Raw genomic sequence first — 25882 nt, forward strand, 5'->3', positions numbered from 1 at the left:
GTTCTATCAGCCTCCGCAAGTCTGTGGTTGGTGGCCCGGTCAAATTTCACTGCGCCAAGCCCCATGTTTCTCCTGCAGGCCCTCGTATTCGATCGGCTAGTTGCTCTAGCGAGTCAGGCTTCTTCCTTGGCCAGGGACCTTTTTTGTCGGGATCCCTCCGCTCATTGCCTTAATAGACCCGGCCATGGCCTGTGCCAAGAGGAACCGTCGATTGAGATGCCTGCCCATCACTTCAGCCGGTCCCTGACCTTAGACCCTGAATATTTGCCCGATCGTTCTCCGCAGAAACCCCGATATGGCAAATTGGGGTTGGAGGAGGATTTAAACCAAATCCCCTTCCCAGGGTGACGATAATTGAACCGTTTTCCTACCACGCAAACATCATGGCTTTCTCTACGGGAGCTTGGCTTGCCATTGCAGCGACGTTATCTCATGTGGTGGTGTCGAAGCAGGCCGGATACTTCGACTCGTCCGATTGTGTGGCCCCATCGGCGCTTGAATCGTGCTACGATGATGCATCCGATTATTACGCTCAGTGCATAACTAATAACTGTGCTGGTGGCTCGGATGAATGCTACAAAGCGTGCGGGGGTGATGTGGCCTGCATGCAGAGCCAATGTCCCAATCTGGGCATTGATTGTATCAATGTGTGTGGTTGTGTGAAAGCATCCCGCGAAATTGACTGCGCGGCTTCTGCTTGTTGGAATCAGGTATATGGCAGACACTCTCATGCATCTCAAGCATCCAAGACTGACTGAAGGGGGTGGGGTCCGGGGAATGGATAGGTTTACTCGTGCGAGTACCAGAAAACAATTGAAGACTTGATCGATCTATGTCCCTCCGTGAACATCACTCAGCTCCCTTTTTGGCCGCCTCCCGACGACGCCCCCGCTGGTTGTTCATGCAACATAGGCAAGGTCGATCAGCGGGAGTTGTTGATTGCGGACCATATGACCACGTGCGCGAACAATATGACGAATCTCGATCAACTAACAAGCGCGGAGGACATCGCCGACTACGCGCGAGCTTGTACTTGCTGTGGGAAAAGTGCTATCATCTCCACGTGAGTTGTCCTCTTCTCTCTACCCTATCGCCGAGTGAAAAGGCGGGATCGCTGACAGTATCTAGGATATGGGGCGTGTGTCCCAACACGCAGCCGGCATTGTTGGGTGCAGATACCTGGTACAACGCCGTGATTGCTCATGATTGGGACATTTGTGGACCCTATCTTGAGAATTATGACTGTGCGGGAGCGCTGGGCTATGGTGCCTCGTCGGCTGGTAACACCACTCAATTCTACAAACCTGGAGACCTACCTGCGAACGGGACCGAAACGCTGTCAAACACTGGGGGTGTCATCTCCACCCCCATTAGTGGAAGTACCTTCACCTGGACGTTGGGCACGGTCCCCCACCCTGTTACCGCGATGGCAGCTACAGCTACAGCAACGGCGAATAGTGGGAAGTCGGGCAGCACCGCAACTGGGGCGGCGGCGGCGGCGACTACGAAATCGGAGTCGGCAGCAAGGTACACCAGTGCGCCGATTATGGCTGTGTCTGGGGTCGTTGCGTTCACCTTGGCGTTATTAAAGGTCGCCTAAGCCAGGCTATCAATCCAGCCCTTCTGGATAGCCAGTTTCGGTCTTGTAAATCACTAGAAGCGACCATACTTTCAGTCCTGTGTATATGCTATAGCCAATAACAAAAGCCGCGTCTTTCTCATGTCCAGGCCAAGATAGGCGGTGCTTATCAGGTTGGGATTCTGAAGAATCCCTTGGGGGTTGTCACTGTAGGCTCAAGCACTGCGATCCGCGGGCATCTTCCAGCTGTTGATAATTGCGGTGGCTCAGACAAGGACATTGCAAGCTTCAGTGAACTCTGCAGGTGAAGCTCATTTGACGCGGTATGCATAACTATCCACTCGGGTATGTTCTCCTGAACAGGAGAGTTTCACATGAACACAATGGCTCTGGGAGAGGGTGTCGAGCACGACCGCTAAATCAGCGATCTTATTTCCTCAGTAAGAGGTAAATTGTCTTTCTCCGCAGCTGTCAAATGCACATCTCTTTGTTAGTTCTGAGACTGGCCGATAAGTTTCGTTCTGATCAAGTGCTAGTTACAGTGTAAGAAATCTATCGCAAGCTCTACGCCAGAACAAAGGCATTGCTGAATTACCAACTCCCAGATCAAAGACAATGGCGGAGGTTCACCTGACAGTGGTTCTTGTTTATCTACACTTGGGTCAGTCTGAAGGTAGATCAATGGATATATAGTCATAAGAAGCAATAATGTCGCTTGGACTATCTCTTCGGGATTTCCCTGTGAGCTGCAAGTATTGGGCCTCTGTCTACTCCAGCGCTATCAAATAATGGAAGACCCGAGAAATGACGAATATTGGTGGGGTGCAACCGTCAGGGCAGCTGAGGATATGAATCCAGTGGAAAGCTTGGACTGTATGTATTACCATGGCCCTGAGTATCCACAGTATCCAGCCATTGTGTTGGAGGATGATCGCCAGTGGCGCTCGCTTCAGCTGGCGAGATTGCCAGCAGAGATATCCCTGGAGTGCTTTGAGCATATGACCAATCGAGAACTGGCTAATCTCAGCCAGACTTGCAAGTATCTGTACTTGATGCTTCGTTCACTGCTCCGGAAGAAAGCCCGGCAGTTTGCACTGGCGACCCTGGATGAGTACCGAGAGCTGCTCTGGATCGATCGAAACGGCCGGGCCCTCTACAAAGACTGGCAGACGGACCTATACTCCATTCCCTTCCGTGAGCCCGTCTTCGAGGCTGTTGCGGCTGGGGATTACTCTCTTGTTGAGTGTTATTTGCGCGCCGGCGTGAGTCCAAATGCCTACGGGCTGGAGGGCTGGCCCTTGCTGCCCTGGGCCGCCCGCAGTGGCCGGTTGGAGATAGCGCTGCTGCTGCTGGACCATCCTGCCATTGATGTTGGGCTCGTGGCCTGCGATGAGCAACTTTTCCCCGATTGCAGTCCACTTCCATTGGACATTCTGTGCAACCGCCACTACCACTGGAGCTACCATTCGGAGAGATATCTTCGCCTGCTAGACTCTGTCGTTCGCTCGCTCCTAGATAAAGGGGCGACATTCGAACACTTCAACGCCTTCCAGTATATCAGCGCCAGTCCGCATCGACTCCGGTTCATGGAGGCGGCGATGGAGAATGGTTCCGATCTCCAGGCCGTGGTCATTGGCATGCGGCGGACGACCTGGTATCACCACCACGAGTCCCCTGCAAAATTCGCCGCTTGCCAGCCGGACTCGCGATACCTTGAGCTCGTCGTGCGCGTGGCTCCCGAGATCCTGGGTAACGTAGGGAGGGATTGGCAGAAAATCGGCGGATGCCGGCGGCCGGCGACGTTTAGGAGGAGGGATTGGAAGAAGTTGCTACGGTGGCTTCAGCGGACCTACGGCCTTGTTCCCGGGAGAGACTTCCGCCGCTGCTAGAAGCGACGCAAGGAACCCGTGGGTTCTGTATCCTGGAGCGAAAGCTGCGCTTGTGGGTGCTTATATGTTAGAAATGAAAGTAATGAATGTGCTCTTGGCACTATATCTATTGAATAATTGGCAAGTCTGTGTTTTTTAGGAAGTGTATGTCGGGTGTTTGATTATTGTGTGTTATGTACCCGGGAGGTTTGGCTGGTAGTGGCAGATACTTTGAGGTTGGGGTTGGTGTCTGTTGTACAGTACAAACAGCCAGCTGAACCGAGAGTTGCCCTAATTGAATGCTGTGAAAAAAGGTTCTGGGATATAGTGCACAGCTACATCTAATTCTTCAACAGCGAGGCCTGCTGGCCCAATGGTAAGGCGCTTGACTACGAATCAAGAGATTGCAGGTTCGAGCCCTGCGTAGGTCATTACTTTTTGCTCTTTTGCCCATGTAATTGGCCATATCCTAATCCTACCCAGGTCAACACCACGGCATTGACCTCATCCGCAGGGCCACGATTTACCCAGTGCATACCGGCGACATATATCCGCGACCCTGGGATCGATCGATCGTACACACTCAAAGAGGGCAATCGAATGGTACGCACAGCGCAGATCGAGAGATAAGTATAAAAAGAAAAAGAAAAAGTGCTTCCTACTCATACGTGATGACCCGAGAAGGATACGTCCATCTTATTGTCCGGTGGAAAGCCCACCATGACGTTGATTGATATTCGTAGGGACCCCATGATGGATTGCCCGGATTTGTACCCAAAAACACGTTCCCAGAGGTATTATCAAGGAGGCATGGATGATGGATGAACAAAGCTAAAAAGTAATGACCTACGCAAGGCTCGAACCTGCAATCTCTTGATTCGTAGTCAAGCGCCTTACCATTGGGCCAGCAGGCCAGCTGATGTATCAATGCTGCTCTTATGCCACTACAGCCAGAGGCATGCTTTATTAGCCATACCGCACACAGCATCAGCATATACAAGAGCATCGGTGCCTTGCAGAGAGGGCTGAAGACCCGCACCAAGCGCCAGTATACACACAGACAGCATCGGTCTCGAGTGTCAGTTCAAATGCAATCAATACAGTGGCCAGACCGAATAACGTAACGACGGCGTAAGATCTGATAATACAAAGTTTCATCGAGCCCATGAACCGGGCGGTCTACCGAGATATCTCGAACTTAATTCGACAGTGACATGCGTTGTATGTCTGCTGCTTTTTTGATCCGTCTGGAACTCACAATGACGGTATGCCTGTGTGCATTTAGCCGTCCAATACACTTGTTGCAGAGTTAAGGGCTCACGGTGTATCAACCTGATCTACTGTTGCAACTAGATGCGCAGGCTGTGCGGGAATATAAATCCAAGCACTCTCTACCCCACCCGATTGAAGAGACGAGGGTTTACCCAAAGAAAGCTTTATAGAGACAGATCCCACTGTTCCCGCAGATCCAGCTGGAGTCCAACGCACGATGGGAACCCGACCAGAAGCCGAACTTATGATTTCTTTCTCCGACACCACCACTAGCACACGATTGAGTTCTCGGGTGGCCGCACACATTTTATCAACATCTCCAACCTGCATCAGCTACGACACAAGTCGAAAAAGGCAAAAAATTGACCTACGCAGGGCTCGAACCTGCAATCTCTTGATTCGTAGTCAAGCGCCTTACCATTGGGCCAGCAGGCCTTGCTGATGAAAATTATGCTGAATTTGTGTTACACAAGATGGAAACCCGACTCTGAGTCACAGCGGGAGTTGGATTTACGTAGCAATTTAAACCTAGGACCTCGGACTATGTGGGGCTAGCGGGGCGGAAAGAGTCCGTCGCTCTTCAAATCACCTCTGGTTACCGGGTGACTCCTCCTCTCTACTTGTACTCATAGTCTCTTGGATCCTCAGTACTCATTTACTCTACCCAGCACCCACGCACACCCATCATCATACTAGTCCCAGGCCAACGGGGTTCCCATTCACACACACTGGACCCCCAAACAGCCGGGAATCAGACATAGGACATGTATTATGCAACAATCAACACACAGCTTGAACATTGATGATGCGACCCAGCAGAATGGGAGGTTCTCCACAATTGAGTCGGTTGCATGCGGCACATGGGAGGAATGGGATCGATTTCTCAACCTTGAGATGGACGATAACACGTGTGAACTCACATCATTCGATGACGAGGAGATCAATCACAACAGAGACTCAACGTCACATGGGGACGGAAGCTCAATCGCGTTGGCCTCCTCCATCAATCCAGCCCACGCCTGCCCTATCACTAACTTCGAAGGAGCAATCCCTGAGCTACACTATAGCTTCACTCATGTTGAACCCACCGTAGCACAGCAACTGACCGGTGGTGTGGACGCGGGCTTCCATATATCAAACTCCCTCCTGTCAAACCACGCCATCCCAGAAATAGACAGCGAACTGTGGCCGGCGTCGAGCCTCGAACGATTAGCTAGCTTTGACTCTCAGTACCATCCCGATAGCCTACCGGCTACTTCACTCCATGGCTCTCATGATACTCAGGCAGCGCTACCCGCGTTGGATAGTGGCTTTGGCAGCGCCTCGCTCTTAGTGCCCGCCGATACCACGCCACCGATGTTCAACCCGGACACACAACGCACGCTCCCCAGACGCAAAAGCCGATATGCAATACGAGGCAGAGGAACGAACACCGCCCCATCCTACATCCCAAACCCCCAATTTTCCGCCGACCCTTTACAGCGGTGGCAAGATTCACCGCCGGAAGATGAACCAGCCTCGCTGTCAGCGATCATGGAATCCCTGAGAAGATTCCCGCCAACCTATGATCAAGAAAGCAGCCCTGGAATGGGCACTGCAAGCCTGGGTCCATTGCATGATTCTTTCAAGGCACACCGGCATCGAACCACGTCGATACCCAGCTCACAAAGTAGCGCCCGCAGTGTCTCTTCCCAGCCCTCTTCCACCTCGGCCAAATCGGCAACCTCCCAGAAGTCTCAAGGTCCGATACGGACTTCCAAAAAGCGTGCTACTGGACGCGTGCGTAAGGGCAGGAGTGCGAAAATGAATCCAGGGGAAAAAGGCCGTCTGTTTTGTTGCACCTTTTGTTGCGATCAATTCCGAACTAAATATGACTGGGCTCGACATGAAAAGTCTCTCCATCTGAACCTGGAAGAATGGGTCTGTGCACCCCAAGGCGGGACGGTAGTTTCGCCTTCTACTGGGGGAAGGCATTGCTCGTTTTGCAACATGCCAGACCCGACAGCGGAACACCTCAACGAACACAAGTATGAGCCTTGCATGGGTGGTACGCGCACTTTCCGTCGCAAGGACCATCTGGTGCAACATCTGCGACGGACGCATCATCTTGAGACCCTACCCCAGGTCGATGATTGGAAAGTCCAAGGGCCTCCAGTTACGTCTCGCTGCGGTTTCTGTGACCAGAGGCTGTCGTCCTGGGAAGAGCGAGTCGATCATCTCGGCAATCACTTCCGCAGTGGATCGACGATGGACGACTGGCGAGGGGACCATGACTTTCCTCCGGCCATTGCCAAACTTGTGGTGAACTCGCTGCCACCGTATCACATTGCTTCGGATTCGCGTGTACTTGTGCCGTTCTCAGCCACAAACTTCCACCACTACGACCATCTCAACCAGATAAAATCACGACTGGGGACGAGCAAGTTGAATGCCCCTGACCATGAACTGAATGCCGACGGCCAGCTAGGGTCTTTCGGAGAATCAGTCAGTGCTGGGTCGGGGAACGATATGATTGAGGTCCTTGTGTTTCACCTGAGTCGCTTTGCGCGCCAGCAGATGGACAAGGGAATCATTCCTACGGACGAAATGCTGCAGCAGGAGTCGAGGCGACTGGTTTACGACAGCGAGGATTCATGGAATCAGACCATCTTTGACAATCCCAAGTGGATTGCTGCCTTCCGACGCCAACATATTGATCAAGTGGCAGATTCTGAGAGGGATGGGATGCTGCATCATTTGGATGGGGTTTCCCTTCATGACGATGATCACGGACCAAAATTAGATAATGCATGATGACAGAGCTCAACAAGACTAACGGCAATTATGTACACAATGGCGCACCTAGTGCGAAAACTGTGGCCACAGCGAGGCAAAGAGAAGCTTTACTCTACCCTAAGCACAGACTGGCTACGATGTACCCTCATTGTTATTCCGCTCGTCGCTGCGCCACTTGCGTGGCGTTTCAATCGAATCCACCATTGAGATTATCTTCAATGGGATGTCAATCTGAACGGTTGTATGTAACGGCGATACACTTGAAGTGGAATGAGAGACTGACAGTTTGAGGATATAATCCCGGCTCATGAGACAAGAAGCAAACGAGGGGACAAGAACTTTGTCCCTAGGAAGGGTGATTGGAACGACAACCGAGGCCTCGTAACAATCACCGGCACAGCCAAGGTGCTGGGAGTCATCATTGGCGAGATTATCTTTCTGACTCCGCCTAGCCCATTGCCATTGCACCGACCTCATACAGACAGAGGACAATGGTATGGATCTGACAAAACGATCAGTGCCAGCTGTGGAAGCACAGCCTACCTGAAGTCCAGGATTGCAAGTGTATGTGGTTGACACCTCAAGCTTGGTACGAAGAGTCTTTAGACGTGGTGGAGGAACTCGATCAACGGAATCGAATCGGACACGCACCGCAATCGAGCAAATATCCTTCGAAACCACGTACTCCGGCGTAAGAAGCCGAATAGGCGGTGGCTGAGATGCCGTCAAGGTGGACCGACCAATTACTTGCTCGAGTATGTGCGGATCTATCTGATGGCCCTCCACATCCGCTTTCCCACCTAGACCCGAATGTGTCTGATCATTGGTAGGGACCACCCTCACTTGCTTTGATTGGGCTGCCAGTACTTGCCTCCTGGGACCATTCACTATCCGAACTTGAATTGCATATATGACTTCGCATATAGACGGAGTAAAACCATCACGGCTGCCGCCTGTAAGGGTCAGCGGAAGCTGTGTATGGGCCTCATCGAGCTTCGATGTGCAAACAGGCGGTTCTATGCAGTCCGGAACAACAAAGCTGAAGGGAAAGGAATAAGTTTCATCCTTCTTAAACTGCCGCGGCGACGGAAAGATGTTGGTGGAAAGAGGATATCGCATTTTGAGGAATGTCCTGAAGCACCGATTCGTCGATCGGTGTGCGGAGGGCCGGTTCGCTCGTTGTACACCCGATAGACACCTATGTGGTTTTAGCTGATGCTCAAGGCAGTGGCTTTCTTCATTACTGCTTACCCTCAAAGGTGATATTGAGATGGTCAAAGTCCACATCGTGCTCGACTGTAATGGCTGCGGTTCCATTGATCTGGTCCGAGTTTGTGTAGGTTTTGATGGTGTTTCCTTGTTCACCGACCAGGTTTATGGAAATGTTCACGCTCTTCCGGGCCCATAGCTCCTGGATGGCCTTGACACATAGATTAATGCCACTGGTGGACATTATGAGGACACATTCCACACACAAGGATTGAGGGATGGCTGTAAGTCTGTGAATGAGCAGGGAGGAACCATGGTACTCGCTTTATAATTACCCAAGAAGGTATGGAGTAGTAGCAGGATGTCTCTCGTTTCATCGTACGCATGCTTCTAAGGCGTCTAAGGCGTCGTAAGGCGTGGGGGATGGGCTCCATTCCAACAGTGTAAGTCACAACAAGTGGACCCCGCCAAGGGTAAAGGGCGTGCTTTAACTATAATCAGGGACTTCCCAACCTGAATAAGCGTGTTCTGATCTGAGTGCTTGGGGTCATTTTGGTGGTTGGTGGGGTGAGTTCAAGCTGAGAGTTATTCGGTAAGAAGGTATTATCATGATGTCTTAGTATCTTGATGTTGTGGGAGAGTGCATGCATGGCATTATTGACCAGTTGATGGGCAGGGATGTTAATTAGCCTGCCATAGGTCATGGGACTTAGCTGTACATGTGGTTCAAGATTGAAACAGAGATTAACTCCAGATAGACTTTGTCTGGACCAGATTGGCATCCTCGAACTTCCAAGCCTAGAACACAGACATTTCATGAATCAAGACAAGCATATACATATATCCTTGCATCTGAGTCCATTGCAGGACCCCTAGGCTGGGCATCAGCCCCGTTTGCACAGCATGGTGCTGACATGCATCCGGTAGTCCGGGGTCGATGGGTGACTCAGAACAAAGACTCAGCTCGTATCGACGATGGCTGACTCATTTTGAAACCCACCCGACGCTTAAAAGCTTAGCCTGACATCCCACTTGTTGTCACTTGCAGGAAGTATAGTCTAATATAGTGAGTCAGTCAGGGAGTGGGAGAGTAGCTTTCCAACCTTAACAAGAACCGCGCTCGCCAAGCTTTGAGCATAGATCGATTCTTTCAAGCGAAATTCATGCAATACAAACTAATCAATTAAGGCTTGCTTGTTACCTATTGTCAATAGTCAAAGGACAAGAGTCAGGACCACAAGACCACGCCATCCCATTTTCGGACCCCGCCAGACTGTGCCTAGTGGATATAATATATGACCATAGCTTCCTACCAGTCAACTATCCCCATCCCCTCTATCTTCCGCAATTAAACATGGACGCAAAGCCAGAAGATAGCTTCGCATTCAATATCACCCGCGAGCTGGAGCACACGCCGTATGCATGTTCGTCCCTCACGCGCCTAAGCGGAGGAACCGTCAATTTTGTCTTCCGAGGACTGCTGTCCCGACCCCTTGAGGATGGCACAAAAAGCGTCATCATCAAGCACGCAGAGGGTTATACAGCTACGAATCGGAACTTCAGACTGACTGCTGAGCGCTGTGTAACCCCTCCCCTCCCCCTTCCCCTGTTTGGAGAACTTTCGGAAATGGATAGCTGACAAAGACCACTCAGCTCTTTGAGGAGGCCAGCTTGAAGGCCCTCGATGGGCTCCCCAGCACAGTGACCCCGAAGGGGAAGTCTGAAAGCCGAGTCATCACAGTCAAGCCTCCTCGACTCCTCACCTATAATCCCGACACCAACACCGCCGTCCTAGAGGATCTCCCCGATTCCCTGGACCTGAAGACATTCTGCATCTCCTCAGCTGCGTCGACGATCATCTCCCAGGAATGGGCCGTTTCGGTTGGAAAGGCGCTGGGCACCTGGCTGTGGGCATTCCATCGATGGACCGACGAGACGGATCAGGCGAACGTGGTAGCGGAACTGGAAAAGAATCGCACGATGCGGGACTTGAAACTCTCCGTCAACTACGGCAGTCTCGCGGAGAGAATCGATCAGTATCCCGCTCTGCTGGGCGAAGCCCGCGAGGTATTCGAGAAGGTGCGGGTAGCGGCGGCCGCTGAGTTGGAAAAGAAGGGTGGACTCGGATATGGAATCATCCATGGGGACTTCTGGTCGGGAAAGTAGGTCATCTTCCTCTCCCACAGTGTATAATTGCTGCGACCCCTTGGGGGATATCGAAGAGCTGACGCGACAGCAGTGTTTTGGTTCCCATATCGGCACTAGACTTGAGCCCTCAGACCTCGCTCTTCATTGTGGACTGGGAGCTCTGTCATTTCGGCCCTCGGGCGTGGGATCTGGGCCAGATGCTCGCCGAATTGTATATGTTGAAGCATTACAGAGGCATCGATGCTGGGCCGTGGATGATTGAAGGCTTTCTCGGGGGATACCAAGTGCCAGATGAGGCATTCGCCTTCTGGGTCCTGATTCACGTCGGTGTTCATTTTATTGCATTCGGTTCTATGATTCGGGGCTGGGGGGCTCCGGAACAGGTTGCGGACCTCGTCCATTTGGGCAGAAATCTGATTGTGAAGGCATGGGAAAAGGACCGGGAGTGGTTCAGTGGGGTATGGAAGCATCTATTCAAGGACTTGTAGACAAGACATGGTCTAGAGCTCTCCACCGTTCAGTTGGTACCACTATCCAAATGTCCTGAGCATCGGTTGTATCACCCCAATACCCTGCAGGGGACAGGATACCATTGGTCCACGTCCACCCCCCTTACTGCTGGCTTTTGATTGACGCCGTCAAAAGGAGCCATCCACATTCTCCGATGTCATCCTAGCTGGGTTAGGATCGTGGTCTACTTTCGGGGAACTGCAGCTAGTATATTTGGCAAACAACGTGATGGTGCGACCGTCTAAGCCTTGTATGACCTCGGTCGAGTATTGAGCCTGATTTCCACCGACGCAGGTTGTAAGCGACCTTATTATTCAATGGTAATTTAACATAGCATGCAGCACGAAAACACAGTCAGATCCCAATGCATTTAAGCTGCTGAGTTCGGACTGTTGGCTATGAGCTGAATGGGTTCTGCCTAGGTTTGCCGCCTTCATGCAGCTGCAGGCTGACCGGAGTCTATGTAGGGGCCATCAAGTGGCTGGATCAGACGCAGATTTGCTACAAGGCAAGTGTGGTGAGTAATCTTGGCTAATGCTGGGCGTCTCAACAACAGGGCTCGTGCTCGGGTGTTGAGGATTGTCATGACCTGTGATGATGATGAGTCCTTTCGTCCACCCTTGCTGGGCCAAGCATTCTAGTTCTCCTGGGCAGTCAGAGTGAGATTGCCCTGGATCGGAAATATGCATCCGGTGGGGTGGGCCAGAGTATTTATATGGCTGTCGGGATGTCGCGGGCTTTATCTGAGAGGGTAGACTGGAGATAGAGAATTGACATCATCTATGATCATTGGGGAGTACTCATAGTTAGCAGTTCCAGCAGTGCAGCAGATCCCTCGGCCGATCCACACACCCTTAAGAAACTAAGCGACTCCAAGTGACTTCATCAGTAAGCTATAGCCCATAAGCCCCCCCAAGCTTATATGTATTGCTGTTCCAACTTCCAACCTGGTGGTCCTCATCCTTGTATCAAATCAATTAAACTCGTGCGTGAACCTTCACCTGCCATTGCTTGGAACCACTTTGGTCTCTCACCTACCTACCCTACTCCTACTGAGTATACACTATCATCTTATATCTCTGGTGGCTCGGAACATTCGGATCAGAAGAAGCCTTGCTTTGCATCTCACCCCCCCAATTGGCTGTCCAATTCCTTGATTGCATGTTGCCTGGCTATCTCTTCGCCCCATTTTATCTGGGAGATTTCGACATCGCGCAATTGACTCTCTGGCTGTATAAGACTCTGGAAGTCTGATGATTGCGCTGGGTTGTGTTGCTATTGTTGCTATTGTTGTTTTTGTTGTTTGAGACCACGACGACAGAGCTTTGCTAAGAGTGACGTTGTGTGGACTTGACTCATCCGCCCACCACCACTGCACCGCAGCGCGACTTCCCACTCTTTTTTTCCCCTCCACTCTTGGCTACGACTGACTGCACTGTATCGTTCTTCCCTCACTGCTCCCTCTCGTTCTCTTGATTCCCTTATCAGAGAGTTGCGCAGTTTCCCTTGCCTTCACGCGAAAAAACCCTCCCCCCCCACTTTGACACCTTACTTTCATCGTTCTCTCTCTCTTAATTCAGGCTGCGTCCCTGCGCCACCTGCGGGGATGTCTCAACACACAGATATTGCGCGTTCGGCCATCATGACCTGCGCCTCAGTTCCGGATCACCAACGCGACGGGAAAAAACATTCTGGAACTCCGTCACAGTCGGGAGCCGGGAAAGAGGCGAGTCTTATGCCTCCGGCGAAATCGCTGGTCGGACGAGCGCTAGGAAACGAACTGCATTCCTCCGATGCCCACAAGGGATCCCAAGCCTCCAAGGATGGTGTCGGGTTCGCCCTAACAGACACTCCGGTTTCTACCGCACCCTCGTCTCCACAATTGTATGTATTTCCTTTCTTTTCGTCTGCTCGTTGGTTAGCCTTCCTGCACATGTCCCCTAGAGGTCTCGATTGAGTCGACTCTGGCCGGAAGAGCATTCTAGATTTTTGCCGCAGCCTGGGGAGTGATCGGCAGTTTGCTCTGGAGTCGGGTTATTTCGTACCGGCACTTAGAGGGGGTCACCTTTCCTCAGATTATCCCCTTCCCCTCCCCTTCCCCCTCCTTCCCCTACCTGCAGCAATTGTCGGTCAAGTCTTTCGACGAGGGCTTTGACTTGATATGCTCTTCGATTCTGTATTGATGACCTCCGGTCGCAATGCGCGGTGTGATGTAGCCGAAGCTGAGGACATCTCTTAAACTAACCGACTGTCATTAGTCCTGCCAACTCATCAACCCCCAACCTCCCTGGTCGTGTGCGTGCAACCACACTCGACATCCCCGGTCTCACCAAGTCGAAGGTCTCCCCCGACGGACGAATCGCCCAGCGAGATGTCGGATCCAAGCTCGTCATTGTCATGGTCGGCCTTCCTGCCCGGGGAAAGAGTTACGTCACCAAGAAACTCGCGCGGTACCTGAATTGGCTTCAGCATGATACTGAGATTTTCAACGTCGGCAATCGTCGTCGTGTGGCCGCTGGCAAGTCTCCCTCTGTCGCGGGACGCCGTCCTAGCCACCGAGCCAGCGTCATTCACAGCGAGCTTGTCGATTCGGTCCGACGCCTGAGCGTCAGCGTCGGCACCTCCAACCAATCATCGCACAAGGACATTCGGCGCCCCGAAGGTGCTTCCGGCCTATCGAACGAAGTAGTGTCTTCGCCCCCGGAACTCGAGAACCAGCTTCCACCTCCTGCGTGTCCCACCAAAATTCTGGTCAACGGCAAGGAGGAGGACCCTTCACAAAGCACGATTGTACCCCCCTTTAATGCAGGTCTTGAGGACCAGGATGCCATACGCGAAGCATCCCCCGAGCCCATCGATCAGTCCGCCAACTTCTTTGACCCTCAGAACCAACTCGCCGTGAAACTGAGAGAACAGGTGGCTTTGGACACCCTGGACGAGCTGCTGGAGTACATTCTTGAACAGGGAGGTAGTGTGGGCATTCTCGATGCCACGAACAGCACCATGGAGCGTCGGAAGACAATCGTTGATCATATTCGCAAGCGTGCCGGCACGGAATTGAATATCCTCTTCCTCGAAAGCAGCTGTGTGGATCAAGAGCTCCTCGAAGCCAACATGCGCCTGAAACTTTCCGGTCCGGATTACAAGGACCAAGACCCTGTCAAGGCGCTGGCCGATTTCAAGCAGCGCGTGGCTCTGTATGAGAAGTCGTATGTTCCTCTGGGCGAGTACGAAGAGAAGAACAATATGGCCTTCATTCAGATGATTGACGTCGGACGCAAAATTGTGGCTCATCAGACGCATGGCTTCCTTTCCTCGCAGGTTGTGTACTATCTGCTCAATTTCAACCTTTCACCTCGCCAGATCTGGATCACGAGACACGGTGAGAGTAAGGATAACCAGCTGGGTCGCATTGGCGGTGACTCGGAGCTTAGCGAGAACGGCCATCGATATGCCAAGGCGTTGACTCGATTCATCGACCACCAGCGGCGTCAATGGGAGCTTATTCAGAGACAGAAGGAGATGCTACGACACCTACCACCCCGCGCTGGCGACAGCACTCCTCCCAATCCCTCCTACATCCCCTGTGACCGCGCCCGTAACTATTGCGTCTGGTCCTCAATGATGCAGCGCTCGATTCAAACAGTCGATTACTTTAATGAAGATGATTATGACGTGAAGCAGATGAAAATGCTTGATGAGCTTTACGCTGGCGAGATGGAGGGTATGACCTACGATGAGATTCGTGAGAAGTTCCCTGAGGAATACCAGGCTCGTCGCAAGAACAAACTCTTTTACCGCTACCCCGGGCCTGGCGGTGAAGGTTATCTGGACGTGATCAACCGCCTTCGCGCTGTGATCATCGAGATGGAGCGGACGACGGATCACATTTTGCTTGTCACCCACCGATCTGTGGCGCGCGTTCTTTTGGCCTACTTCCGTGGCTTGAAACGTGATGAAGTTGCCTCTCTGGATGTACCCCTCGGCATGCTCTACATGTTGGAACCCAAGCCCTATGGGGTGGAGTTCAAGGCTTACCGTTACAACGCGACCACGGACTGGTTCGATTACATCCCGGACTTCAAATTACAGCAGTCTAGCGTCTACTAGATGTGACATGCATTTCCATATGCCCTTTTTTTCTCCCAATTTCTGCCCTCTGTCCGTCAGGTTCCGGATGCCCGCCATGACCCACCAACGCCGGCTACACCGTTGACCGGCTTGAATGACTGTCATGATAATATCTTCTGGGCTCGGTTCCCGTCTCTTTTTCTGTGCCCTGGTGTTGCGGTGTTCATCTTATCACAGTCCCTAGGCTGACGCATCTTACTCCCCACTTCTCTGACCATGTATTATGCTCCGATTCGTTTGCGGGAGGGCATCTTTGCTATCGCTCTGCTCTGGGATGGATCCTTTTCGACTTCTTCTCTTTTTCCTGTAGTAGCTCTTTGCTTGCATGATTGTGGCGTTTGAGCGGGCCTCTATCTGTTTCTACGATTAGTCGCCACAGGCGGTGCCTTAGAGGATGGCATCGCTACAGGACAGCTAATTGTGAGACTACTTTGCTTCATTTCTGACTCATAAATGAGATAGCCTCGGCTATCTCCAGCATTACTCCAGACTTGCTCAAATGAAGAATCTATCTAGTATTACCCATACCAATAAACATAACTCCAGCATACAGCCATCTCTAGTCTCCATAACTCAAGCACTCTTCACCTTGTCGAAGACCTCCAGGAAAGTCTCGGGCTCGTCCGCCCCGGGCACCGCATACTCGCCATTGATCATGAAGTAGGGGACCCCGGTGACCAACTGGCGCTGCGCAACATAGGCCTCGACGTCGACCTCCTTGCCGCCGTCCTCGGAGGCGAGGAACTTCTCGACGGCGGTCTTGTCCAAGCCCGCCCCGACCGCGGCCTCGGTCAATACGGCGGGATCGGTGATGTTCTTCTCATCCTCAAAATAGGCGCGGAACAGCTTTTCGACGACGCGGGTCTGCAATCCGCCGACCAAGCCCTTGTCCGTGGCGGTACTGCTGCTGGCTTCGGCCTTCTCCTTCTGGCCGGCCCACCACAGCAGGCGGTGCGAGTCGCGGGTGTTGCCGGTGCGGCCGCCGAAACTGAAGTCGATGTCCTCGGTCTTGCCGACCGCGGTCAGCCGCTCGATGATGGCACTGGCCCGCTGCTGGCCGAACTTCTTGCGGAAGGACTCCCGCTTGTCGAGGCCCGGGTAGCCCGGCCCCTCCGGGTGCAGGTAGAAGGCGTGCCAGCTGAGGGTGAAGGTGTCGCTTGGGTGGGAGGTTTTGTGCTGGGCAATGGCCCGGCTGAGGCGGCGGTAGCCGACGTAGCACCACTGTGATTCCTTTATTTTAGCAGCTGGGTTTGTTTGGTAATTGGGGGATGTTTTGGAGGTATATAATGACAGGGCCGTAGACAGACTTACCGGACACACCGTATCGGAGATGATCTGGATGTTGAAGTTGGTCATGATTTATTATGTTTTCTCTTGGCGAATTCAAGTGGACTGCTGAGAGCACCTCTGCGATGGATCGAAAAGTGCAAGCTACTATATAGGAGTGACAATTCGGGGAGTTTGTGGCTGGATGTCCCTCCGTCGTGGTGAGGATGAGTATAAGTTAGAAAAAAGTCTCCAGATGGATTGAGTCCGATACACAACTCCAGTATCAATCAGCAGATCTATACCACGCTAACGGTAACAATGGTCAACCTGGCCAATTGGCAACTGTGAATGACTCCGTTCTGACTCTCTCGCTCTCTTTCTATCGGGCCTTTTTCTCGGGCATTTGACACGCATTGATTGTTCTTATTTGTTGCTGGTGGGAAATAGACTGACTACTAGGCAGTTCGTTTCGTTCCGTTCGCTGGAACCGATTTGTCAGCAGATGCTCATGATTGTCTGCTCGGGGAGTTGGGCTTATAAATGCCCGATGCTGCCTGCGTCTGGGAGAGAGGAGTTAGATACAGACATATAGTCGTAAGTGTCATTGGAGTGTACAGTACTGTGACTACACTACTTCGTCAATTTACATGTGTACTCGTACTAACAATCAACAATCGGGAGAAATCTCCCCCGCCAGTGACGTCAATTGACAGATCAAAATCTGGGGCGTTTGTTTATTCTATGTTATTCTCTTTTAACAATGTCCTTGCTTTTCAATGCTTTTGCTTTTCACTATGGATATCCCCTTTGGAACATGACAGGAATAGCCTGTTCGCAGCCTTGATGCGATGGTTAATTGCTCCGTAGTAACTACTCATCAGCTGACCGCCATCTCATACATCGCCCTGTTTTTATCAGATTTCCGGGTTTCTTCTCCCCTTCCCTCCCTTCTCTTCTATTGCCATAGAATACTCTCTTAGAATTACCCCTTAGGAATACAGTCTCTTAGAATTGGAACTTTTCCCTCCGCATTCAGTCTTCATGATCACGTCTTTCCTTCTCCGCTGTCACGACACCATCTGGTCCTTTCTGCATGTCACCATCCTCAACATCCCACCCTCTCGCCTGCCCATCTTCCCCTCCCTAGCAGGCTCAGTCTGGTTCCTGACCCTTGCCAGCCTACTGCTAACATGGCTGGCTCGAGGCATGCCTCAGTACCCAGGCCAAAGCAATCCACACGTCGCGTGCGTGCTGCCTTCACTTCGTACATCGGAATAAAAGGTCATAAGACTAATCAAGCGAAACCAACAGCTTCATCTCCGACATCGCCTCCTTCGAACTCAAGCCTCTTTTCCTGATCGGGGCCTCCATGACCGCCGTCGGGTTCTGGTTCACCGTAGCTGCTGTCCATGTCATGCGCTACGAGCCTGGCTTCGCATTGATCCGCTGCCCGGACCACTTCTCCTCTAGAGGTAGTCCGCAGCACGCACCATCTCCGGATGGGGATCGACTACCGGCCTCAGTGACTCCATACAATGGCCCTATTCATGACAACAACAATGATAATCCAGATGAAACCGAGGACGACGACGTCAAAGACGACGAGTCACCCACGACCATCGCCACTCTCAAACTCATCTCCCTCGTCGCCATCTTTTCCGCCGGCATGGCCAGCACCGCCCTCATCTTCCTGGCCGTCATGGATACCTTCCGGTACCACTTCGCGCACGCGGTCCTCCTCCGCGTCTGCTTCGGGGGCTTGGCCCTGCAGTCCTTCGGCACGGCGATCGTGTACTCGAACGAGGTGCTGGGGTTTGTGGCGTTCTTGACGCATGGCGGCGTGTGGCAGCCCAGATGGGGGGAGAGGCGCAAGGTCAGGGTACGCGTCTTGTGAGTTTTTCTCCTGCTCTTCCTTGCTTTCTCCCTTCCTTTCCTCCTTCCTGCACCCATGTCTGCTCTAAATGGTGGAAAGGGTGACGTTATGGATGACGTCTTCTGGGCCTCGCTTGACAGCCAGCAGAGGCGCATAATGGCTAAACCCAGACGTTCTTGCATGGCAGTGCCTCCCTCTCCACCGCGTTGATTCTGGTGGAGCTCTTCCTCGGCATCGCTTTTATCTCACTCACCGTCCCCGAGAATGTAAGCGATTACCGGGCCGCCGGGATCCTGGAGTGGGTGATTGCGTTCCTGGGCACGGTGTATTTGTGGCTGTTTGTGGGGTTCTTTGATCGGTGCGTTTCCCCCTCCTCCTTCAAATTAGACGAGGAGTTCCATGACGGAAGGCTAACACGATAATTTGTTGCACAAAAGAGACAGCTTCGAGGGCTTGGTCCCGAGTGTGCTGTATGCGGCGGCCTCGAAGGGACGACGGCTCCCTGCCTCTCCCTCCACGCCGCCGGGGGATCGCCGCGCACCCAATGACTCGGATGCCGAGCAGGCCCCGTTGCTGTCGCGGAGGTCTACCACGAGCCGATGTATGTGATTGCCCGTTAATTATGATTGATGAGTTGCAGCTTAGCGGTAGAGTTCGATTTCATTAGTTTCCCTTTTCTAAGACGGCGTCGGAGTTCTGGTACTTGTGTCCTCAGGCGAAAACATCATTCATTTTAATAGGGCCTCTTTTCCCATGTTCCAATTCCTGGATGACTCCCAAAACAACGCTATTTTCACATTTCCAAAGACATTCTACGAATACATCAAAGGCTGACATGTCCAGACACTCGTTTGCCTCTACTTCAAACAGGAGCTTGGGATCCCTGCAAACGCGACCATATACAAGCAGTCGAGACTGGAGAGCCTCGTTACAAGGCTTGACCACCTTGATTGACCAGCTGCCACACGCTCGGCTTGTTGATGAACCCGGTAAGGTTGGCAGAAGGGGGAAGACCGGCTGGATGTTGGCGGTCACGGATCTTCTCGAGGGTGGAGTTGTACTATATGGTAGGTTAGCGGATGAACCCCTTGTCCACTCCAAGCGACCTGCGCCTACCTTGAAGGCGAAGTTCAACACCAGAGCAACCGCCAATCCAATACAAACAACAATCGGTCCAAAAGTGTTATCCAAATCCCGTCCACTCCGTTGTCGGATGAGCTTGGCCCGCTTCTCGTGCATGTACCACCCCCAGACGGCGGCAAAAATCGCAAAGGCCGTGTAGACAATTGATAACGCACGGGCGATATCATTGTGTTTCCCAGCTGCGTTGTACAGGCCCAGCGACAGCGATGACAGAAGAATGCTGATGTGGAGCCACTTGATGAAGGTACGTTGGTTGGCGAGCCAGACCTTGGTCTCGACACGGACAGGTCCAGAGTCCTTGATCCACGTGCCTGGTTCCCGAACGCCAGGAGGCAGCACGACTGAGTTTCTGGGACCACGGTTGTTCCGCGCGGCAGAGAAGGTCGGGAAGAGAGAGGCCAGGCGTTTCAGATTCATGGGATGTTCCGGCTGTTGGTCCTCGCGCTGGACTTGTTGATTTTGCGGCTCCGGGTGCTCAGGTACGCGGGCTATTTCTGGAGCAGAAGGCCGCTGCGAGGGCGGTAGCATCTGCGACGACTGTCGACGGCGAGGCGAAGAGGATATGTCGGTGAACATCTGTACGGGTGATCCCACCAAAGGCCTCACTGTCAATGAACCTTTGTTGCCGAGGAAACTTCCGACTGCAATATCGTCTTCTGCTCGCTGCGCCCGCCGCTCCTGTTCTTCGTGGAAAGCGGTTTCTGGGTCTTTTCGAATGTCATTCTCCATCTCACCGAGCCAGAACGGAAAGCTGTTGACGTAGTCCTCGAAGAGCTGCGCCACACCATGGACAAACTTCGAGAACCGTGGCGCCTCCTTTACAAGGTGGGAGACCATGAGATCCTTGATCCATTCGGCACTGTGCGCTGCAGTGCCCTTGAGTTTGATTTCCAGGAGTGCGTAAGGGAAGCGAACGATTTCGCCGGTCCGGATGCTGCTGAACGGGTACTCCATTCCCGTATCATCAATGTCTGTGCGATGCCATTGATCGGGCTCACGGCAGGGACGACCTTCATCCAGAGAGTCCTCCCTGATTAGAGCCAGATTGGTATCGAGCGAGATTCGGATCCGATCATCTCCGGGGATTTGAAACGCCGTACGGGTATAATTAGCCCGGAGCATCGGCTGCAGGTTGTATTCCTTGATGAATGACTGCAGTTCCTCGATATCCTGCTTGAAGGACTCTGCTTGTTCCGATTCACCATTGCCCATGGTCTCCATCCGCTGAAGCTTTTTGTCAAAGTGGTACTCTCCGTCCAAGAATTCCTTCACGTGTTTTTGTTTGAGCTGAATCTTTACTTCTCGGCTGCGATTGTCGTCCGACACTATCTTTTTCTCCAAAAATATGGCTGGCTTGTCCTGCAGATTTCCGGTCCATCGCAGTCGTAAAGACCCGGCTTCGGCGGCGCGAGCGACCTTTTGGTTGTAAAGGTCGAACTGTCGGTTGTCAAAGTATAGAGAGGTGATTGTAGGGTCGTCAGGGAGGATATCGAGGTCCTTGGAAGTTCCAGGATTATAGATAAGAACGGGAAGCTGCCGTAGAATGTAGGTCTTGGCCTCGAGGACGTTGTTGGGATGAATCCAGAACTTGAAGGAGGAATACATGTCTTGACCAAAGCGAGGTTCAGCTGGATCTTTGGCTTCAACCAAACCCTTGCTCAGAATTTCACGGGCAAAGGAGTACATAACAGACAGTCTGCGAACTAGAGGAGAGTAGTCCTCGGTGTTGAATGGGAGTTGCGACAAACGCACTTGCAACAAGGGCTTCACACGATACCGTGCTCCACGCTTGCGGTCATGCTTCTTAGCCGCCTTAAGGAAGCCGGTGAAGTTAATTCGACTGTATTTCTCCAGCTCGCTGACCTCTCGAGTGATGCTGTCTAGCTCCTGTAGAACGCCTGACGCAATGCGCTTCTTTTCCGCGTCGTCCAATTCTGTGGCAGCCTCATCCTGGGCTGCATCAGTCAATTCTCGCAGCTTGGATTCGCAATCAGCAGTTCGTTCCCGCAGCTGCTTCAAGGTTTCGACTTGAAAGGCATTGACTTTGTCCAGTTGGACGTTCAGGAGCTCCTGGACAAACGCTTCCTCATCTTGTTCGGTCCATGGGGCATTATCGGAATCGCTATCGTTTCCGATGACATCATGCTCCCTCAGAAGGACCTTGAGCTTATGATAATCAATATATTTCCCACTCCATGGAGGATAGATCGACTTCCGAAGGGTCTTGCCAAAGCGCATGGTCGAGCAGAATGCGGCGGAGCTTGGCAGTGGTTGGGAACGAGGACTGTGTAACGGAGGAAAAGCAAGAGGAGAAGCCGAGAGAGAGGGTTGCACAGAGACTCGGGAAGGGTAGAGGCACTTCTTATAAGGGAGGAGGGCAAATGCGGGTCGAGAAGAAGAGACCGTCAAGGAGAATCAGCTCATGACAATGGAGAAGGGAAATTTTCAGACTTAAGACGGGACAGACGTAAGGAAAGAAGGGAAGCCACTAAGAAATCGCTATCGAGTCGAGGCGGAAAATAGAGAGGGTTCTAATATAGTCTCGTTTGGTCTCTCGTTGCATCCCATCGCCATGTTGATGCACGTGCTGCCTCTCTGCCTCCCCGGAAGGGTCTAGCCCGTCCCCCGCTGTAGTGATTCAGCTGACCATTGGTCAAGTGGGTTTGGAGCTACGCCGCGGGCGTAGATACTAACTTACCTACTACTAAGTTAGTAGGTGCTAGGTATCACTTGAGTCAGTATCCGTCCGTCACTGGAATACAGTACCGTATCGTTACATATATACTGTAGTTTCTTTCGGTTTTGTAATGTATCATCTGCCACTAACAACCAACCTCCGAGGTAAATTACGGAGCACTAAGATCATTTCCACGATGTGTTCCGACCGATAACGTTAAGAAACTCTCTCTTTCTCTCTTTCTCTTTCTGAATATCTTCCAGCCAGCATCTTTTTTTTGTCGTGTGTATATACTTATACTAGACTATGCTGTGACTTTGCATCGCTTCTATTTCCTTCTAGACCGACCATCTCTTTTTCCAATGGAGTCAGCCAGTCCCCCATCGTCACAGGACTCCGTACCCTTGACGCAATCGCTTCATGACGTGTTGTCCGGCCTCCATCAACGCCCGTACCCTCATGTCCCCAACCCTCCGAATTGCAAGAAACGTGCCTCGGTTGCCCTTATCCTGCGAGTCCGACCTACATATGAACACTGGCCAGAGTCTACCTCTACCTCTTCCGGGGAGACGGACAATTCAGCGTCTGTCCAGCAACGACTAGACACATTCTTTTCCCAATCGTGGGTTCGCTATGGTCAACCAGAGGCGCTATTTATCAAGCGAGCCTCGCGCGTGGGAGACAGATGGACCGGTCATGTTGCTCTCCCGGGAGGCAAGCGAGACCCTGAAGATCCAGATGATAAAGCAGCGGCGGTTCGGGAAGCCTCAGAGGAGATTGGACTGGATCTAACCACGGAGGATTGTGTGTATATCGGCAACCTGCCCGAAAGAGTTGTAACGACGAGCCTGGGCACAATACCGTATGTACTTCGTCCGATATCGTACCTCGAGTGTGCCTGATACTGATCATGTCAATTGCAGGCTGATGGTCCTATGCCCCTACGTCTTCTTGTTAACATGCAGTGACTCACCAACATTGAAGCTACAACCCACCGAAGTGGCCTCGACCCATTGGGTGCCGCTAAAAGCGCTTTTGTCGGCTTCTTTACGCACTGTAGAGCATGTGGACATGACTCAACGCCTCGCAAACATGGGAGGCATCATGGCCCGGGTTGCGTCTCGTTCCTTGATGGGCTACATGCAGTTTCCCGCAATCCGACTGGCCCCAACTGAGAGCCTTCAAAGCAACACAACCCCCGGGCTCACCCCCAAAGATGAGCAAAGACAGTCGCTGTTCCGGCGGTTGACTTCATGGGGTAGAAGTAGTTCTGCTGACCAAGATATCGGAATAAGTCGCCCCTTGCTCCTCTGGGGATTGACGTTGGGGATTATGGCGGACTTCTTGGATCTGCTTCCTCCACACACAGCTGTCAAGCTTTGGCACTACCCCAACTTCACAGCCCCCGACTTACGACTGCTTATCAACCTGCTCACATATCGTCTGCGAAAACGCAATAGGCGCTTGGTTGAGAGCGGAGCTAGACCGAATAATACTGCGGTGGATGCTCAAACAGCGGCCGTGCCAGTAAAAGAGATCGATTGCAATGGCAGTAGCAGTCAAAACAATATTGGGATTGAAGGACTTGGTGTGGGTCAATACTATGGGCCTTGCGACAAGGGCCTGAATGGGAGCACATATGCGCTGGAAATAATGCTTCGAGGCTATTATGATCGGCTCCGACTAGCCCTTTACATTTTCGTAGCATGGAGGATAGCCCTGGGCTCCACGGCGGCCTTCTATGCATGGAAATTTCTTCGTCAGGTCCGCCGATGATGGCGATGGCGATGATGATGAAGAAGATGACCCTGCCATTATTCCGTGGACTGTATATCTATCGATTCTGAGTTGAACATACAGTAGTATAAATGACTTTCTACAGCAAACCTCATCCGCATTCCTCCAGAAGCAAGGGGGAAACAGCAGCAAAGAGTCACACTAGCAGTTGCTGTTTCTGGACGGTAGTCGCTCTCAATTACATGATCTAGTAAGACGGAACTGTATTGTTATGTATGAACAAACGTACTGTAAGTTACACGGAGACTGCCCCGGCTCGAGTACCTTAGTTTTCTCGTAGCGGTAAACAATTATTCTCGTCCGCCTTAGCTTGTCATGCTTATCGTCCCGGAAGCTCGCCGGTGTCACTCAAGCGGCTGTTGATTCTTTATCGGCACTGATTCACTCGCGTCATTGCTTCTGATCTTCCTTCAAGCTTCTAACCACTCCCCTCCCCGAACCTATTGCGCTGGCTCATTCGCCCCAAATGGCAGCAACGCAGAAGCTTTATCCTCGCGCCACGGTGAAGCGTGTCGTTAAAGCGCATTCGAATCGTAACGTGAGCAAGAACGCTGATATCTTGGTTGGTCTCCTAATCCCGCCCCCCTTATTGCGACTTCGCACAGAGTCTAACGGCTTTTCCCACGTTTTAGATCTTCCTGGATTATATGCTGTTCATGCAAGAGTAAGTCGCGTCGACTATGATCTAATTATCTCCACCACATGATTCTCAAAACATGGCGCATGTTGAGGGGGAACCAAGGCATGGCTCACAGCTGAAACCTGGATGTCTATGCAGATTGATGCGGGAATCATCGATTCAGTCGCGGAAGGTGGGAGAGAAGAACATATCGCCGAATTCAGTGCGCAAAGTGACCGAGGTATGTTTGCCTGGTGCAGCGATGCAAGTATGCATGATTCCCGTCGAGGCTGACATCTGGTCTGTTAAACCTACAGAAAACGCTACGGAAGTTCAAGGGCTAGATTGATGGCAGAGCAAAGCTGCCTTGGAATACAAAATCGCACCATTGCCAGCGCGCGACCGGAGCATATCTCTGATCAGCTCTGTGGGATTTGTGCTACATGGGTGGTTGTTGAGCTTGGCCTAGATTCACGATCCACTCTCTTGGGACCGTGACTGCTCGTCCATGCCTCTAGTGAATTTTTTTATTATGGAGAGAGGAATGGGCTCACAAAGTCCAGGCGATTCGGGGTTATATAGGCGTTATTCAGGAGTCACTCGGTTGATACCCAATGCATGGATTGTTCTACATCAGGAAGACCTCTGTATAAGACAAAACTGCAATAGATCTGAAATGATATCTCACAGGTAGAGTACGCGCCTCCATCGTGTAAGATTCTTCGCATATGCAGCGTAGTGTGCCAGCTGTTGCAATGGTTTTTTGGGTCGCAAGACGTGTTGGGGCTGAACCAGTGACTGGAGCTGCAGCAGCACGCGACGAGGGCGGTTCGGAAGAGTTCCACCCGCATCTGCCAGCTGCTTTTCCCAATTCAATCCCCATCCCCATCATCTCAGTCTTCCCTTTCTGCTTCAACTGTTTCCGCCTTCTTCTCACTTCCACCTCAACAAATCCCTCCTCCTGTCCTCAATTGTGCGCATGTATCTTTGCGCTACTGTACAAGACTTTCCC

The 25882-nt window shown here is 52.1% G+C and overlaps 11 protein-coding genes and 3 non-coding genes across 14 annotated transcripts; 9 read left to right on the plus strand and 5 right to left on the minus strand.

Annotated features, from left to right (window-relative positions):
- The first annotated feature begins 224 nt into the window (after positions 1 to 224).
- BO72DRAFT_256417 (uncharacterized protein) lies at positions 225 to 1674 on the plus strand. The gene is made up of 3 exons (XM_040940090.1): positions 225 to 710; positions 786 to 1063; positions 1129 to 1674. The coding sequence occupies exons 1-3, from the start codon at positions 384 to 386 to the stop codon at positions 1598 to 1600; spliced, it is 1077 nt and encodes a 358-aa protein (XP_040796911.1). The 5' UTR covers positions 225 to 383; the 3' UTR covers positions 1601 to 1674.
- A 693-nt stretch (positions 1675 to 2367) lies between these two features.
- Positions 2368 to 3621, plus strand: BO72DRAFT_519634 (uncharacterized protein; the record flags this gene model as incomplete). Its single annotated transcript, XM_040949700.1, has 2 exons — positions 2368 to 2452; positions 2492 to 3621. 2 exons carry the CDS (start codon positions 2368 to 2370, stop codon positions 3466 to 3468), a joined length of 1062 nt encoding a protein of 353 aa, XP_040796912.1. The 3' UTR covers positions 3469 to 3621.
- Positions 3622 to 3806: 185 nt separating this feature from the next.
- On the plus strand, positions 3807 to 3878 carry BO72DRAFT_t260. The gene has a single exon. It is a non-coding gene; the product is annotated as a tRNA-Arg (tRNA).
- A 411-nt stretch (positions 3879 to 4289) lies between these two features.
- BO72DRAFT_t262 lies at positions 4290 to 4361 on the minus strand. The gene has a single exon. It is a non-coding gene; the product is annotated as a tRNA-Arg (tRNA).
- A 721-nt stretch (positions 4362 to 5082) lies between these two features.
- BO72DRAFT_t261 lies at positions 5083 to 5154 on the minus strand. The gene has a single exon. It is a non-coding gene; the product is annotated as a tRNA-Arg (tRNA).
- A 128-nt stretch (positions 5155 to 5282) lies between these two features.
- BO72DRAFT_256441 (uncharacterized protein) lies at positions 5283 to 7952 on the plus strand. The gene is made up of 3 exons (XM_040940091.1): positions 5283 to 7735; positions 7786 to 7899; positions 7947 to 7952. Exon 1 carries the CDS (start codon positions 5491 to 5493, stop codon positions 7510 to 7512), a length of 2022 nt encoding a protein of 673 aa, XP_040796913.1. The 5' UTR covers positions 5283 to 5490; the 3' UTR covers positions 7513 to 7735; positions 7786 to 7899; positions 7947 to 7952.
- Positions 7627 to 8947, minus strand: BO72DRAFT_388460 (uncharacterized protein; the record flags this gene model as incomplete). The annotated part of the gene is made up of 2 exons (XM_040941719.1): positions 7627 to 8692; positions 8739 to 8947. The coding sequence occupies 2 exons, from the start codon at positions 8945 to 8947 to the stop codon at positions 7627 to 7629; spliced, it is 1275 nt and encodes a 424-aa protein (XP_040796914.1).
- An 844-nt stretch (positions 8948 to 9791) lies between these two features.
- Positions 9792 to 11753, plus strand: BO72DRAFT_452272 (uncharacterized protein). The gene is made up of 3 exons (XM_040945692.1): positions 9792 to 10285; positions 10357 to 10865; positions 10943 to 11753. Exons 1-3 carry the CDS (start codon positions 10058 to 10060, stop codon positions 11337 to 11339), a joined length of 1134 nt encoding a protein of 377 aa, XP_040796915.1. The 5' UTR covers positions 9792 to 10057; the 3' UTR covers positions 11340 to 11753.
- Positions 11754 to 12775: 1022 nt separating this feature from the next.
- On the plus strand, positions 12776 to 15768 carry BO72DRAFT_256579 (6-phosphofructo-2-kinase PFK26). Its single transcript, XM_040940093.1, has 2 exons — positions 12776 to 13245; positions 13620 to 15768. Exons 1-2 carry the CDS (start codon positions 12968 to 12970, stop codon positions 15469 to 15471), a joined length of 2130 nt encoding a protein of 709 aa, XP_040796916.1. The 5' UTR covers positions 12776 to 12967; the 3' UTR covers positions 15472 to 15768.
- Positions 15769 to 16065: 297 nt separating this feature from the next.
- On the minus strand, positions 16066 to 16848 carry BO72DRAFT_438699 (DsbA family oxidoreductase; the record flags this gene model as incomplete). The annotated part of the gene is made up of 2 exons (XM_040943388.1): positions 16066 to 16713; positions 16804 to 16848. 2 exons carry the CDS (start codon positions 16846 to 16848, stop codon positions 16066 to 16068), a joined length of 693 nt encoding a protein of 230 aa, XP_040796917.1.
- A 954-nt stretch (positions 16849 to 17802) lies between these two features.
- Positions 17803 to 19243, plus strand: BO72DRAFT_500579 (uncharacterized protein; the record flags this gene model as incomplete). The annotated part of the gene is made up of 4 exons (XM_040948911.1): positions 17803 to 18005; positions 18073 to 18651; positions 18822 to 18992; positions 19072 to 19243. 4 exons carry the CDS (start codon positions 17803 to 17805, stop codon positions 19241 to 19243), a joined length of 1125 nt encoding a protein of 374 aa, XP_040796918.1.
- Positions 19244 to 19344: 101 nt separating this feature from the next.
- BO72DRAFT_452274 (SPX domain protein) lies at positions 19345 to 22290 on the minus strand. Its single transcript, XM_040945693.1, has 2 exons — positions 19751 to 22290; positions 19345 to 19694 (listed from the first exon to the last, which is right to left on the minus strand). Exons 1-2 carry the CDS (start codon positions 22013 to 22015, stop codon positions 19563 to 19565), a joined length of 2397 nt encoding a protein of 798 aa, XP_040796919.1. The 5' UTR covers positions 22016 to 22290; the 3' UTR covers positions 19345 to 19562.
- A 372-nt stretch (positions 22291 to 22662) lies between these two features.
- On the plus strand, positions 22663 to 24334 carry BO72DRAFT_438706 (NUDIX hydrolase). Its single transcript, XM_040943389.1, has 2 exons — positions 22663 to 23316; positions 23378 to 24334. Exons 1-2 carry the CDS (start codon positions 22817 to 22819, stop codon positions 24228 to 24230), a joined length of 1353 nt encoding a protein of 450 aa, XP_040796920.1. The 5' UTR covers positions 22663 to 22816; the 3' UTR covers positions 24231 to 24334.
- Positions 24335 to 24577: 243 nt separating this feature from the next.
- On the plus strand, positions 24578 to 25504 carry BO72DRAFT_452275 (uncharacterized protein). Its single transcript, XM_040945694.1, has 4 exons — positions 24578 to 24813; positions 24884 to 24915; positions 25030 to 25111; positions 25188 to 25504. Exons 1-4 carry the CDS (start codon positions 24718 to 24720, stop codon positions 25212 to 25214), a joined length of 237 nt encoding a protein of 78 aa, XP_040796921.1. The 5' UTR covers positions 24578 to 24717; the 3' UTR covers positions 25215 to 25504.
- Positions 25505 to 25882: the final 378 nt, after the last annotated feature.

The sequence above is a fragment of the Aspergillus fijiensis genome, assembly GCF_003184825.1.
Source record: "Aspergillus fijiensis CBS 313.89 unplaced genomic scaffold BO72scaffold_67, whole genome shotgun sequence".
In the NCBI taxonomy this organism is placed as follows: Eukaryota; Fungi; Ascomycota; class Eurotiomycetes; order Eurotiales; family Aspergillaceae; genus Aspergillus; species Aspergillus fijiensis.